We start from the raw sequence: 15260 nt of genomic DNA, 5'->3' as shown, positions 1-15260 counted from the left end.
AATCAACTGAATCAACTGACGAGCTCATGGATGAAAAGTGTTCGGTCTGAAAAGCACACAAAGTCGGCAAGTTTTAATCTTGAGCTTAAACAGACATCCTCAGTAAATTCCCCACGAGCACACACACACACACACTCTTTCTCTCTCTCTGCAAATGTTTACTGAAGAGTAGTACTTTTAAAATCACTCTTATTCTCTCCTTCCATTTTCTCTCGCTTCCTTCCTTCACCTCATTCTCCTATCATTCATTATTTTCCTCACCTCACCGTCCCCTCCTTCTCACTTCCTTCCTTCACCTCTCTCTCTCCTCCTTTCATAAATCTCACCTCATACCCTTCTCTCCTCTTTCACTCTCTCTATCTGTACATTTTTCTTTTTACTGCTCTGTTCTGTAAACTCATCTAGGTTTCCCTTGCTTCATTTTCTCTACCTCTATTTTTATCTCTACCTCTCTTTTCATCTCTTTGTCATCTCTCTCTCTCTCTCTCTCTCTCTCTCCCATCCCTCTTTCTCTCTCTCTCTTCTCCAATGCTAGTTCTCACCCCCTTCCCCCCGCCCCATCTCTCTCAGTGGGCGTGAGGGCAATCTGTGGCAGTAATGTTCCTGGAGAGAGCAGAGTGTGTCAGTGTGAATCAGACGGATGAGCCGGGGAGGGGAGTTAGAGCAGCGAGAGGTGCATTAATCCAGCCCCCACCCCCTCCACCTCCTTCTCCCTCTCTCTCCCTTCTTCTCCTTCATCTTCTATCTATCCTTCTATCTGTGACTGCCCCAGGGGCCCTGTCTGCACACATGGGGAAGAGTGCTCGAGTGACCATACATACAACCTTCATTAAAAGCACACAAACATGGACAAACACACACACACACACACACAAGGATGCCAGCACACACTGTGTCTCAATACGTAGCGAACTAGACACAGTAACCATGGTTTGGTCTTTTGTTTTATTTATTATGGGTTTATCGTATTTATTATGAGCTTAAGATAACCATGCTCGATGGCAAGCTTCAGACAGAGGGGTATAGAGCAGTGTTCTGTCCTTTACTCTCCTACTGTTAGGATGAGCTGGAGTAGCTTTTCCAATCCCAAACTACTGCAGTGATATCCTTGCAGGAATATTCCAATATATTCTGAAAGGCGTAGAGGCTGTTACTTCAGTATAGAACACACAAATAAACCCCTTATGCAAAACCTTTCAACTGTATTATATACTTTATTACTGTAATACTCATACAGTACTCATTATTCTAATTCTCAATAGCACTAATATATCATCACTGTCCAATGAAAAACATGTGTCTGCAAAGTAACAAGTTTACAGGAGAAGGAAAAAACCTTCTTAACTTTCATTCATTCATTCATTCATTGTCTGTAACCGCTTATCCACATTAGGTGATTTTGGACCCTAAAGTGGTGTAGGGACTAAACATCACATGTAAACCTCACAGAGCGCTGACTGGCCAGTGAAATGCAGATCTTCAGCACATACGAACCTCTTGTAAAATCTCCATGCTACAGCAGCGACCATATTTGTTTTTATCTGACTCACAATGGCAGCTCATAAAATTACACCATGTTTTTTTTTAAAGAGGTTCAAGTGCTCCTTGGATCAGTGGCTGATGAAAAACTCCAGCAAGAGCTGGATGGAGCAACAAGGAACTGTCTGAACTTTGGCATGGAGGTGCGTTCAGGCCCAAACAACATCAACAACATCACACATTGATGGCAATGTTGTAGTTTTTAAAGAGTGCAGTTCCCATAGGTGTTTTGCGACATCACTGGCTGCATTTCAGAGTGGGGGGGATTATAGTGGAGAACCAACCAATGACAAAGCGAGTAGAGCCGAGTAGAGCAGGTATCATGCAGTGGAAAAGTTTTGGATTTTTTTTATGTGTTTGGTAGTTAATCACATATTTGTTCTTGGGTTTTTCTTCCTCCAGTGTCTGCATGGGTTTCCTTCAGGCGCTGTTAATTACTACATAAAGTCAAGGTTTCTGAGACCAACCTTTACTTTGCTGGTCATCTCTGAATGAAAATGACCCACACACTATAGCCTGTTTATTAATGCTGTACTAGCTGAAGCACATCTATTACATATTTGGTACCATAGTTATCATGATATCACCGATGTAGGCTACTGTAGCATTGCCCAAGGACTCTTCCACCCAAGCTGGGAACAGAACCCCAGCCTGCTGTGTAGAAGGCAGTGGTATTACCCACTTTGCTTACCAACCGCTGTAGTGAAGTCTGGAGCACGAATATGGGTCCACAGCTTCATATATGCCTCAGTGTAATACACCATCGCAAATGAGGTCGAAGGACTATTTCATGCTCATCACTGAATAAATCATTGACTAAAAGGTGGAGAAGAACATTCAGTTCGGCCGTAAGGAGGTGTGTTGGGGGGAGGTCTTTTGGGGTAGCGGGGGTGGGGGGTAGGGGGGATTGATAAATTATAAATGCATGAAAATAAAGGCAATGGCTGTCGAAACAGGTCTTGGTGTACATGACAGGTTTAACTGGCTAAATATAGCCTGCTGGGCTCAGTGCTCAGAGAGCGCCCCATCGTTGTTGCTTCACATTATTTACGTGTCTGTGCTTGCGCCCTCGATCTTGCTCTCTCCCTCTCTTGTTTTTTTCCACCCTTCACTCTCTCATCCATTTCTCTCATTCTCTGTCCCTCTGTCTTTTTCATCTCATCCTTCGCCTCTGTTTCTCTCTCTTCATCTCTCTCTCTCTCTCTCTCTCTCACTCTCTCTCTCTTTCTATCTTTCACTGTCCTAACCTCTTCTCCATTTCTCCCTCTCTGTCCTTCATTCACTCCTGTTCTCTCTCCCTTCCTCTCTCATTCCTACTCTTTCTTCTCTTATTCATCTCCTCTCTTTCCCTCCCCCACCTCAGTCTTCTCTTTTTTATCGTTGTCTTCCCTCTCCTCTGCACCCCACCCCATTCCAGATCAGAGTGAGTGAGCACACATTACACACAAGCACTGACACACACACACACACACACACACACAGAGTAAAACACAAACTCTTCATCCTTGAGTCCTGAACTACATCTTTAATAATCATCAGTGATAGGATTCATATACTGAAGATTTCTTTAATTATCTAATGTTTATCCAACTCTTGATTCCACACAGAGCTTGTGCATCAAACCTTGCCTTGCCCTGGCCTGGAGGGCAGCTGTGTTATCCACAACACTATCCCATCTGTGACCCTACAAACACAGTTTAGGTATTTCATATTTAAAGGTGAGACATTATGGAACAAAAAAACATTTCAGTCATTAGTACATTCATTTGAGGATCAGGAGCCCACCAACCCACACACTGTGAAACAAAACCACCCAGAAAGTTTTCTGTACATTCTGTTTCTAAGCTGGTTTCACAGAATCGTCCTGCCCCCTCATCTGAGTCTCTCTAATCACTGGACCCTCGTAGATGTGAGAGCACAAGATATGGTTAAACAGATCCATCCAAACCCAACAAATATGGAGGACTAAAAGTCCTGATTCAGTATGGTGGAACCTCCTCACTCCTGGGCTCTTGTTCTGAACTGAGCCGTGGCTTATTCGCATTTAAAGGAACAGGCTCTGAAACGATGCAAACAAACCAACAATAACCAGCCATCACAGCCCCTGAACAACCAAACATTTTGGGCCAGGTCATTACTTGGATGGAAGACCACCAAGGAAAGCTCGAGTGCCTCCTGGAAGTGGTGTTGGTGGGGCCAGCAGGAGGCACTGTCCCTGTGGTCTGTGTGGATCTCAAAGTCCAAGTGCAGTTATGGGGACACTGTACTGAACAAACAATACCATCCTTCAGATGAGACATTAAACGAGGTCCTGATTTTCGGAGGTCATATGAGATCCCGCCCAGCACAAGACCCAAGAAAAGTGTGCTACCTTGTGAAAAATGTGTATATGATGTCCCCATTAAATATCGAGTCTTCTAATGGTAGACATGTGCTCAGGTGAAGGCAGTGCCCCACTTTCAAGTGCAACTTTTATCACATCACCCAATAACAGGCTTTAACAGCATTAATAATGCACACTGTCCACAACAGGATTGACTGACCACAGCCTGCACTCACCATGATGTAATGTCTCTGCATCTCAGTCTTCTCACTGGCCAGCTTCTCACACTCCAGCTTCAGACTGCGGATTTAAAACATAGAGCCATCAGAATCAAAGAACAGAACTATGGGAATAAAAACACATTGGTGCCAGCACAAACCTCTACCGACAGCCTTGTGAGATAAAACTTGCGTCACTAATGCAACAGCGACATACATCGCTGAGACCAGATGAGTCTGAGGACTCCCTCAGCATGATTCATTTAGCAAGGTTGGCCCTTAACCGAGCTTTAACCCCTTAATATCCCCAACTTATTACTCTCTAAAACTGATTACACAAACACTACCTGCACTACAATATAAACTGGGTGTATTCTTACATTGTCTTATTGTGATTATCTCATTATGATGATTATTTTCTATAAATGACCTTTCATCATTATAACAGCTTCAGCTCTTCAGGGAAGGCTTTCCACAAAGTTTAGGACTGTTTTTATGGGACTTCTGACCATTCTTCCAGAAGTGCATTAGTGAGGTCAGACACTGATGTTGGACAAGAAGGCCTGGCTCTAATTCATCCCAAAGGTGTATCAGGGTGCAGGTCAGGACTCTGTGCTGGCATGTCAAGTTCTTCCACACCAAACTTGCTCACCCATGTCTTTATGGGCCTTGCTTTGTGCACTGGTGCACAGTCATGTTAGAACAGGAAGGGGCCATCCATTAAAGTTGGCGAGCTCTGCGTACTATATGCCTCAGCATATGCTGACTCTGCGCTGTCATTTTACGTGGCCTACTACTTTGTGGCTGAGTTGCTGTCGTTCCCAATCACTTCCACTTTGTAATAAGACAACTGAAAGTTGATTGTGGAATATTTAGTAGCAAGGAAATTTTATGACTGGACTTGTTGCACCTAACAACTAAATGTAATGATTTGGATGGAGGGAGTGCATATTTTTAGTAATATATTGTAGATAAACAGACAGAAAATTAAAGTACACAAATGAAAAACATAGTGAAAATAATAATGTAACAAATTTAATTGTGCAATGGAACCGCATTCTCTGGAGTGACGGTGAACCATCTAGTACCTTTGGGACAAGCTGTAGTGGTGTTTGCGATACAGGACTAATCTTGCAATATCTGTAGCTGATGTCATGAATGTCTATGTGACTGAACACTGCCAAATCCACAGAGTAATGACTTTGTAGATAGTGTAAAATGTAAAATACGGAATGGTGAATGGGTGAGGTTTTTACAAACATTTGGCCACAATGATTATCACAGGGCTCAATCCCAACAGCACGTTAAGTACTTGTAGCTCACCTGTGGTATTGAGCCTGGAGGAACTGGAACTCCTCCTTAATTCGGTCCAGCGTCTCCAGCACGGTGAACTTAAAGGACTGACCAGGCTGCAGAGGGACCTGAGAGACAAAGCATATCATAGTGGTTACCTATCTGTCCACACAACCAACTCTGCAGTTCCAGCCTCACATTTCTGCACTGTACTTTGCATAATACTGTTTGTATGAACTCATACGAACATGTCACTTGCATATGACAGTGTATGCAAGGCTCAAACAGCTCAGAAAGAGCCATCTACATCACATGGATTTCACTCCTGCAGCCTGAAAGTAAAAATGAAGAAGAGGAAGGGGTTAAACGCCAGTCGAGGCTTGTATACTGAAGACCACTCAATACCAGAACCACTGAGATTGCTTCAGGCACTTGCAATTGCTTCAGTTTTTTTTCTCGTTAAAGGAAAGCCATGGGTTTAGGTAACACAAGCCATTTCAGAACTATTCCACCGCTCTTTAGTGTAAAGAAATGCTGCACACGCTCCTCAGCTCCAGATCTCAGGCACAAACTAGGCCCTGATCTAGCACCGTCTTCCCGCCCTCAAAGACCTTTTTCAGGAGTTTTCGGTTTTCGTCACTGTGAACAGCAAAATCCACATTAAATCAGACCTGTTTCAGTCATCTTCAAGCCACATTTCTAGGTGTTTTCAATCTTTATTCAAAAGGAATATATGGACCACGTGTCACAAGACAGATCAGATTCTCATGTTTTTTTATATTTTGGTTATTAGTATTATTTTTTTTATCTTTCAGGTGTGGAGCTTCCTGCCTTCCTGCCCTCAGTGTACTCATGCCTGAGTTGTTACTATGACAACCAGTGTGTCTACACCAGCAAATGCCGCTAGAGTCTGACCATGCAAATTGGATTTGTTCACATAATTATTGTGGATACCTGGTCTAAACATCAGATATAAAGGAACACTAGGTTGTATATTTACCGTACAATTACAGCTTCAAAATGAATGATTCTTCACTGAGCTGTCATAGAGAAAAGAGAGCCTCTCTTGTTGCTACTCCAGGCTCAGCACTGCAGAAATTACTCTATGTATCTTTTGGAGGAGGGTAGGAAACCATTCCCCCGTCTTCTCCCACCTTGAATTGAAGACTCTGCTGTAAAAGTGAATTACACTCTGAAACTGTAGAGAACAAAATCTTACCTAGTGTTCCTTTAAAGCCTCTGATACTCTACATGAGTTTTAAAGGCAGGTACCTCACACTACATATATATTTTTGCAGATTTTCAGCAGACTGGAAAAATTTTGCACAAACACTAAATCACTGGGGACCCTACATGACCCAGAGCTCCCGAACAAAACAAGGAACTCTCATTCAGAAGACAGAAGACAGGTTTCAAAAATGTTCTGCAGTGCTCTCATTTTGTAGAAGAGAAGCTTTTTAAGCCACTCCCACTCTGACACACATGTGCATGTCTTTTGCTTCCACATACCACTGGATTTATTATAAACATTTTAATGCTGGAATAACTGCAACTTCTTACAGAACAAAAAAACAAATAAAATGAAAAATCACCTTTAGAAGGGAATTATTACAAGTGACATGCACATTACAAGGTCTCTGCATACGGTAGAGGGAGCTGGAGATTAGTAGATTAGCACATACTTGAGGCTACGTTCCACCTTAAGTGGTTTAGAAGTATCAGACATGCCTCAGGAGTGGACGCCACAATGCAGTTGCTGCGTCATTTAAGGTGAAACAGAAAATTTGAATAAGTAGCAATAAAGGCTGTAACGGCTTGTTATAATGTGGCCCACTGTGTGGTTTGTGCTACAGGTAATACTGGTTATTTGGGGACTTGTGCATCTAGCACTATGTAATGTCTTGTAGTTTTCTGTGGTTTGAGTGTTTAATCCATCTTCCCCTTTAGAGCACCCCTGCATGATTGGACACATTGCCGTTTTTCTGTATCTACTGCTTGTGCTTACTTTCACTGGCTGTTGACTCGTTCAGACTTGAGCTGGTGAAGAGTTTACACTAAGCAATTACGACCAAAATCTGGTCCAAAAAAACAAAAAAAAATCAAACGTTTGATATGCTGTGACTGGTCTGAAATGTGATCTAGAGGCAAAAAAGCCTGAGCCCCTCGCAGACTACACAACGTTTCCTGCAACTGACAAATGCAACTGCACCAGCGTCTGCAGACTACAGCCAACTTGCAGAGACTTCGCCGACTGGAAATCATACTTAAAATCAGGCTAAAAGTTGTGTGGTCCAACCGCAGCCTAAAAGTCATATGTGATTTGCTCTGCAGTGTGAACAAACACAGTGTCACACATTTGCTCACAAAGCCTACCCTCTCTTAGTGTTTAAAAAATGCACATAAGTGGGTGGAGCACAAGAGTGTGTGGAGGGTGTGTTAAATTTAGGGCACCATTTCTTCAAAAGCATCCAACAATTATATATTATCAGCCACTCCTTACTCTCTGCGATATGAAGCTGAATGCAGCTGCTTATTCAGCGGCTTTTTGTTTAAAACATCCAGTTCCACCTTAAATGATGTGGTAGCCACAGGCTCTAGAATGTAATTGCTTCAGCATTTAAGGTGGAATTGGAAATTCAAAGACAGTGGCAAATTACTAGTGACATTTTATTCTTGTTATGAAGAAAAGGGACATAATGTGCTGAAACTTCATTAAACTACGATAGTACACTGGTTAGCATAGTTTTTAAAAGAGAAAATATTGATATTTCTGGGTTTCTTTGATATCTTTGCCACCATCTTGCCAGTGATAGCCCTTTATTTGATGTTCCCCCTTAAAAATCTGCATTTCAAGCCTTGCCGCTTGGCCCTACTACTCTTTCCTAATAAGAATTGAGACACCCCTAACCCTAAGCAAAATGAAGGCCTAGGGCTAAGTGGAAGGGCTAAGGGGTACATGTCTATGTCCAGGTATGGCACTTGGAGAAAGTCCATCCACGTCCTGTCCTTCCTCCTCCAGTGGCGAACCTCACGGACCATGGCACCAAGGCTCTGGCTGCAGATAGCGGGGAGAAGACGAGTAGCAGCCGGTGGAGAGCGCAGTGAGCCCTGGCGGCAGCAGCAACCTGCCAGCTGCTCCTCGTCCCCTCCCTGCTATCTGCAGCCAGAGCTGGGGTCCAGTGGTCCGTGGGGCTCTCTGTGTCTGAGTCCCTTCCCTCCTCTGAGCAGCTGTCTCCTACTCCTCTGCATTCCCAACAGGAAGAGATGCCAGGAGACGCTTCAGAGATGGGGTTATTGCACAAGCTTTTTTTGCACAACTGACTGTTTGTGTTAGCAATGGGTGCACCTCAATGAAGCTGACATCTTTTTAAAATCTATAAACACAAATGATTGGTGGGTTTCAGGGGTGAGGGGTGTGGGAGGTAGGTTGTAGAATACAGGCCTGTTACACTGTTAAACTGTTACACAAACAATCACACAAGACCTAATCGGAGATCAGCGTCCTGTTCCGATATTTACTTGATGAGATCAGGCTAGCATCCCACTTACCTCAGACTCGGTGACCTGGTCAGACCTCAGTGTTATTTTTACACACTGTTCCTTATTAATTCCCTCACTTACTCTAAGTCTGCTCACTATTTAAAGCACAGCTTTCTTTATTTGGTCCACGGTTCCTAAAATGGTTTCCTTTCTGTCAGCACTCGTTCTGCTCTTTCTTTCGCTCACCCCCGCCCCCTGTTGTTTGTTGGTTATTTAGTTGTTGTTGTTGTAGCACAGTGACCAGCAAGTTTTGTGTGGGGCAGCTAAAAGATTGTTGGTTTCAGTAGGAGCTTAATTAGTCTAGACAAGCGAAATTCAATTAAATTTCAATTAGGCTAACGGTGGAGGTCAGTCACTCTGTGGGCTTTCCAGTAATTAAGCTGCAGGCTCAGGGCTGGGTGGATGGGTTCAGTACACAGAGCGTGGAGGGGGGCTGAGGTGGGTGGGTGGGGGGGTACTGGGGGACTGGCACCATATCCCCACTGACCTTCATTTGCTCAGTAACACACACACACATAACACACACAGTTTGTCCACTGTAACTATCCCATGGCTAAAGCTCAGGACAGCCCTTCACAACACAATTATACAACATCAGCGGCTGATCAGGGCCATGTTTCCATTTGCAGGGTCACTGATATCACCAGCCTCAACTGCTGCAGGCAAAAATCAGCCTGATCAGACCAAAAGAAACCACTGCAGAGGAACAAACATTTGGGAAATTCAACTTTAAATATCTACATGTACGCTATGTCCAAACATTTGCAGAAGGTGCACGCATTAACAATAGCTTTCTATGGCCCACTGATTCTTCACAGAAAAGTATGAAATTAAATGAAACTGCAGTCTCCAGTGCAGATGAGCCTACCATGCTCAATGCCAACTGTTGGCTGGACAGATGTATAGCCACCCAGCATCAGACCCAATGAGCCCCTGAACTGGATAAATTAATGGATGAATGAATGAGGGAGGCACGGTGGTGCAGCAGGTAGTGTCGCAGTCACACAGCTCCAGGGACCTGGAGGTTGTGGGTTTGATTTCCGCTCCGGGTGACTGTCTGTGAGGAGTTGGTGTGTTCTCCCCGTGTCCCACAGTCCAAAAACACACGTTAATAGGTGGATTGGCGACTCAAAATTGTCCGTGAGTGAATGTGTGTGTCTGTGTTGCCCTGTGAAGGACTGGCACCCCCTCCAGGATGTATTCCCGCCTTGTGCCCAATGATTCCAGGTAGGCTCTGGACCCATCGCGACCCTGAATTGGATAAGCGGTTACAAATAATGAATGAATGAATTAATGAACATAATAGGCCCCAAATTACAAGTATTCATCATCTATTCCTACCACTAAAAGTTGCAAATGCAAACACAACTGCTGACAAATGTGTCCTTCAATACAGTAGTCGCTAAAAGTACACTTAAGTCTTATTCTGGGTCTCTGTCAGATGGTAATTTGTTTTGAAGTTGTAAAATGGATCCGTGGACCGCCTGGCCTGACGGTCAGCAGATGGTGTTTGAGACAAGAGGGAGGGAGGACAGCGTGTGCATACAAAAACACACACACACAAGTAAGTGCACACACGCGCACACACACATGCTCTCAAATAAACACACAGACAAAAGCAGCCTTAATATGTCTATTTAAAAATGGATCGTCAGGCTGCAGGGGGTGGGGGTTCTGAAACCTCACACTGATCCAGTTAATCTGGGGTTTGTGTGTGTGTGTGTGTGTGTGTGTGTGAGAGAGAGAGAGAGAGAGAGAGAGAGAGTAATGCAGCAGCGAGACATAAACAGCGAGCAGTCAGTCAGTCACAATTTAGACGAGCAGGAGCGGGTGAGCCGAGAATTACCAGAGATTATCTACTGAGAGGGAGGAGGAGGATGGCGTGTGGTGTGTGTGTGTGTGTGAGTGAGAGAGAGAGAGAGATAGAAATAGAAATAAGAATACTGTGGAAATAGAGACGTTTGAAAAGTGTGGCGTGTATAGAGAAGAGAAGCAGGGAGAGACTTTAAGGTCATGTTTTCTGTGGAACTTGAATGCCTTAAAATACACTTTTAAAAATTATGGTTCTACAAGGGTTTTTTATTAAAAGGAATTGATCTTTATAGAATCCTGAACATCTGAAGGATCTTTTGCATGATTAAAGGGTGCTTTGCATCATAAATGCGTTCTTCAGATTGATGGAGAATATGCTATAGATTGTTCTATATAGCACCTTTTAGAGAGGGTTCTATATGGCACCAACTAGGGCTCCTCTATTGTTACAATGTCAAGCTTGTTTCAACAGATGAACTGTTCTTCTATTATAATGAGGTAAAAAAAAGTGTCTTTACCCAGTTTGTCATTTATAATCACAATACATATTTATCTCACTCACAAAATACATTTTAATTTAACATATTTTAAATGTATTGCTGTGAGTACATTTTTAAAACAAACACTAACAATATAAGTATTGTTCCATTGTGTTGATCTTGGGGCGGCAGGTAGTGTCACAGTCACACAGCTCCAATCAAGTCCCGCTCCGGGTGACTTTCTGTGAGGAGTTGGTGTGTTCTCCCTGTGTCTGTGTGGGTTTCCTCCCACGGTCCGAAAACACACGTTGGTAGGTGGATTGGCGACTCAAAAGTGTCCGTAGGTGTGAGTGAATGTGTGAGTGTCTGTGTTGCCCTGTGAAGGACTGGTGCCCCCTCTAGGGTGTATTCCCACATTGTGCCCAATGATTCCAGGTAGGCTCTGGACCCACCGCGACCCTGAACTGGAAAAGCGCTTACAGATAATAAATGAATACGTTGATCTTATAATTGTTCCTTAATTTTATGTTTCAATATCCCTTTTATACCTTAAAGAAGCAATCTGTGAAATACTGATTGTAAGTAAAATCTTCTTTCGGTTGCTCCCGTCCGGTGTTGCCACAGCGGATCAACTGCGATCTGCACCATTGATCTGGCAGAATTTTATTGAATGTAAATAAAATGTAAAATAAAACATAAAATGTACATAAAATGTATGTAAAAGGTGTGTGTTCATAGATTAAGGAAACTAATTAACTAAGGTAATTCAAAAACCAGCTAAAGCACTGGCTTCCCTGATAGCACTGCTGAAGCAGTATATTCTCTTTGAGAAGTGTCCAGTCCTGAGCACAGCTCTACTGACATTTCAGCCTGAGATCCCGCCCTTTGTCCAATGGCATTACAGTCCCAACCCACTAGGTGGCTGTCCTGAACGGGTGACAGTAAGTCATTTCTGAAAAAAATATAGAAGTACAGAAGCCTATGTATAGATTAAAGTAGTTAACAGCATAGTTTGCTTTTTTATATAAAGAAAGTGAGGCATAGCAATGACTTAAAGTGTTTTTTGAGTTGAAGGTGAATAATAACACGATTGATAGCTGTAAATACCATAGTTTGTTTTATAGAAATTGAGGCAGATTCATGTTTGGGATTTGGGATTAATTTCTTTTGGGGTTTTGTTTTATTGATTATATGCAATGTTAACATATGAATACAACGATGCCCTGCACCTTCAGAGATGAAGAATGCAGCCCAGAAAATTCTGTACTTCAGCCATAACAAAGAACAGAGAATTACAGCAGTGGAGGGGAGTAAGAGTCTATTAATTCGCTCCTGACGACTCCATTCGCTTCTGTGAATTCCATTGAAATGAATGCACTGGAGTACATTCAGTATCAGACACACACCCCCACCTCAACACACACACACTGGCTCGGCCTCACTCTCTGGACTCTCTCTCCATCACTAAGGGCAACGGAAGCCAAGGCAGGCGTCTGTTAGCTGACAGAACAGATCTTGGCAGTTACTGATCTCCTCCAAGTGTGTTGAACTCTTCAGCGGTCTTGGGCTGAGGTTAGATTCAGATAATTAAGAGGAAGCATGTGCTAGCCTTCTCCCACCCAGCTTGGTGGCATGGTAGGATTAAGGGGTTCTTGGTGAGCCAAGGGGTGGGGTTGGCAATGACCAAATTGGGGAATAAAAAAAAAAGTAAATTAAAAATAACTGTGATCCTTCTTTAGCAATGCCATTATAAAATCATGAGCTGATCATGTGCCTATACCCCATCCCTCAACCAGTCCCCTCCTGTGGCCAGAGTGGAGGAGCTCATCCTGGGTGGCGAGGAGAGGACGCTGAGATTAGACACTGGCTCTTGCAAAGTGTCTGCAGAAGCTTTCCCTCTGCATCCTGGCAGACACGCAGGGGATAGTCACAGCCATGAAATAATCATCCACTGGTGAAATATTTAGTTAAAAAAAGGCACATGAAGAGATGAGGAGCTCCAGAGTGTGGAGGCAAGGGAAGCATAGCTGCGATCCCAGGAGACGCTGATAGGCAATGTGTGTGTGTGTGTGTGTGTGTGCGCGCATGTGTGTGATTTCCTCTCTCTCCAAACCCTCCACCACTCTTTCACCCTCGCTCAGCTCTGTGAGGCAGATCTGGGTCCTTGTCCCTGCTTGGCTGCCCACTGGAGAAAATCTCCATCCGGATCAGGAACGTGCCTGGATCCTGTACCCTCATCTGGCTGTTACTCCGTCCAGAACACCACACTGTCACTGGACACAGGGGCTTCTTGAGCATTTGGGTGTCTCTGTGCCAGCCTGCTGGGTCCAGAGTGTCAGCTTTTCTACAGCGGAAGCCTCATCTGAACCCTAATACATCTAGAATTAAATCTAAAAAAACATTCTTAACATAAACCCTATTTGGACAGGATTAGTTTTATGTGGGGAGCTGGGGTGGGGTAATGTCATTTTTACCAAACATTTACCTCAGTATTGTTTATGGTGGATTCACACTGGGTGAGAATTCCAGGCTACTCGATTCATGCGTTGCAGTCACACAGTGTGGATCAGACACAGCAGAGCTACTGGAGATTTTAGACTGCGACTACTGTTCTAAAAAGAGCCCTTCCAACAGAAATATCCAATCCGTTAATGACCTTATCTTCTAGTCCTTCAAAACAGATAATGGGTGAAAATGTTTTTTTTTACAAATAAAAGTTTACTAATCCTTTACGCAATTACTATAGCTGATGATTTAATCCATTTAACAATAGGTTAATGTGTTCCCAAAACCCACCCAAAAATACCAGCAATGTCCCTCCATTGAGTGATCCTTTAGGTTGTTTTGTGGGTTTTGAACGTGGTTTTGATGGAATATTCATCCACATGTAAATTAGCACAAGATTAATAAAACCTGAGGTCATTTTACTGCTCGTTTTACAGTAGGTAAATGTTCTGGAATCTTTCCTGAAACGGAATCATACACTGTAGAAAAATTAGTATTTGGATGGGATTAAAATTACAGAGATACTTCAATAATAACCACTTTACCCCATGGACACAGGTAAAACTAATCCCATCTGAATAGAACTATAGACTGTTAAATTGATGTTTAAAAAACAATAAATAATAATAAAAAAAAATCAACATTTAACTCAAAGTTTATTTGAACTATTTCTATCAGACCCCTCATCATAAACATTACATACAATGTAAATGGTAGCTGGCTATTTGTGTATCACACTGTTTGAGAAGATGAAACAAGAGGCTAAGGCTGGTCCATGCCATACCAAGGGTTACTATTTACAATAGTTACAATTTTGCTCCTGTCCTTAACGAAAAAAGAACGAATTGTCTCTGTTCAAAGAAAAACATGTACCTCCTGAATAATATGTTTATAGGAAAAAAAACATTGTAAACTTTCAATGGAGGACAATATAAAACAAATAACAATAATACTAATTCCAAATCATTTTGAGCATTTCAATTGGTCCATGTATTGTAAACTATTCACCCAATGTGAAGGACAGCTGCTGTGTTCAAATGATGTAGTAAACTAAATATCGACAAAAATGGGGATACATGTTTTTCTTTGGACAGTGACAAAATACACCTGTTCCTTATGAATATAATCATCTCAGCTTTAGCAGTTGAAAGCACAAACTCCAGCAAGAACAAGTGTACAGCAAGGACAAGGACAAGCATCCACAAGGACAAACTACCTGTTTCACTACAGCTACAATAAAGCTCTACGAGGCCTGATTAAACAGGTCTGAGAACAGTTTGCAATTGCAAACTTAACCCTTAAGTGTTCTAGTTGGTTTTCAACTATGGAGTGAAAATAGGGTCAAAAAGATTTTGAGTTTGTAACACAATACTCACAAATGTAACAGACTTTGTAACTGCGTTTGAGCAACTACACACACGTAAAACTAAAATCCACAAATGTATTGGAATTCACAAATTTAAAACAACAACAACAACAACAATAACTTAAAATCACAAATGTGTAAAAAAAAAGATTTGTTTTTGTAAATCAAATGTCATGAATGTGTGA

The 15260-nt window shown here is 42.6% G+C and overlaps 1 protein-coding gene across 3 annotated transcripts in view; it reads right to left on the bottom strand.

Moving 5' to 3' along the window:
- Positions 1 to 15260, bottom strand: part of tle2b (TLE family member 2, transcriptional corepressor b) — a 95064-nt gene that overhangs the window by 64576 nt on the left and 15228 nt on the right. For 2 of the 3 annotated variants that reach the window (XM_066646981.1, XM_066646980.1), the window contains 2 exons: positions 5404 to 5501; positions 4099 to 4162 (listed from right to left, as the gene is read on the bottom strand). In XM_066646981.1, coding sequence (XP_066503078.1) covers positions 4099 to 4162; positions 5404 to 5501 — 162 coding nt within the window. Of the gene's footprint in view, positions 1 to 261; positions 319 to 4098; positions 4163 to 5403; positions 5502 to 15260 lie in introns of those variants that run through there. The other variant, XM_066646982.1, reaches the window with a different exon arrangement.

This window comes from Hoplias malabaricus, chromosome 16 (assembly GCF_029633855.1).
Source record: "Hoplias malabaricus isolate fHopMal1 chromosome 16, fHopMal1.hap1, whole genome shotgun sequence".
NCBI classification, from domain to species: Eukaryota; Metazoa; Chordata; class Actinopteri; order Characiformes; family Erythrinidae; genus Hoplias; species Hoplias malabaricus.
The sequence above is the reverse complement of the archived record's forward strand: the minus strand, read 5'-3'. Positions and strand labels throughout refer to the sequence as shown.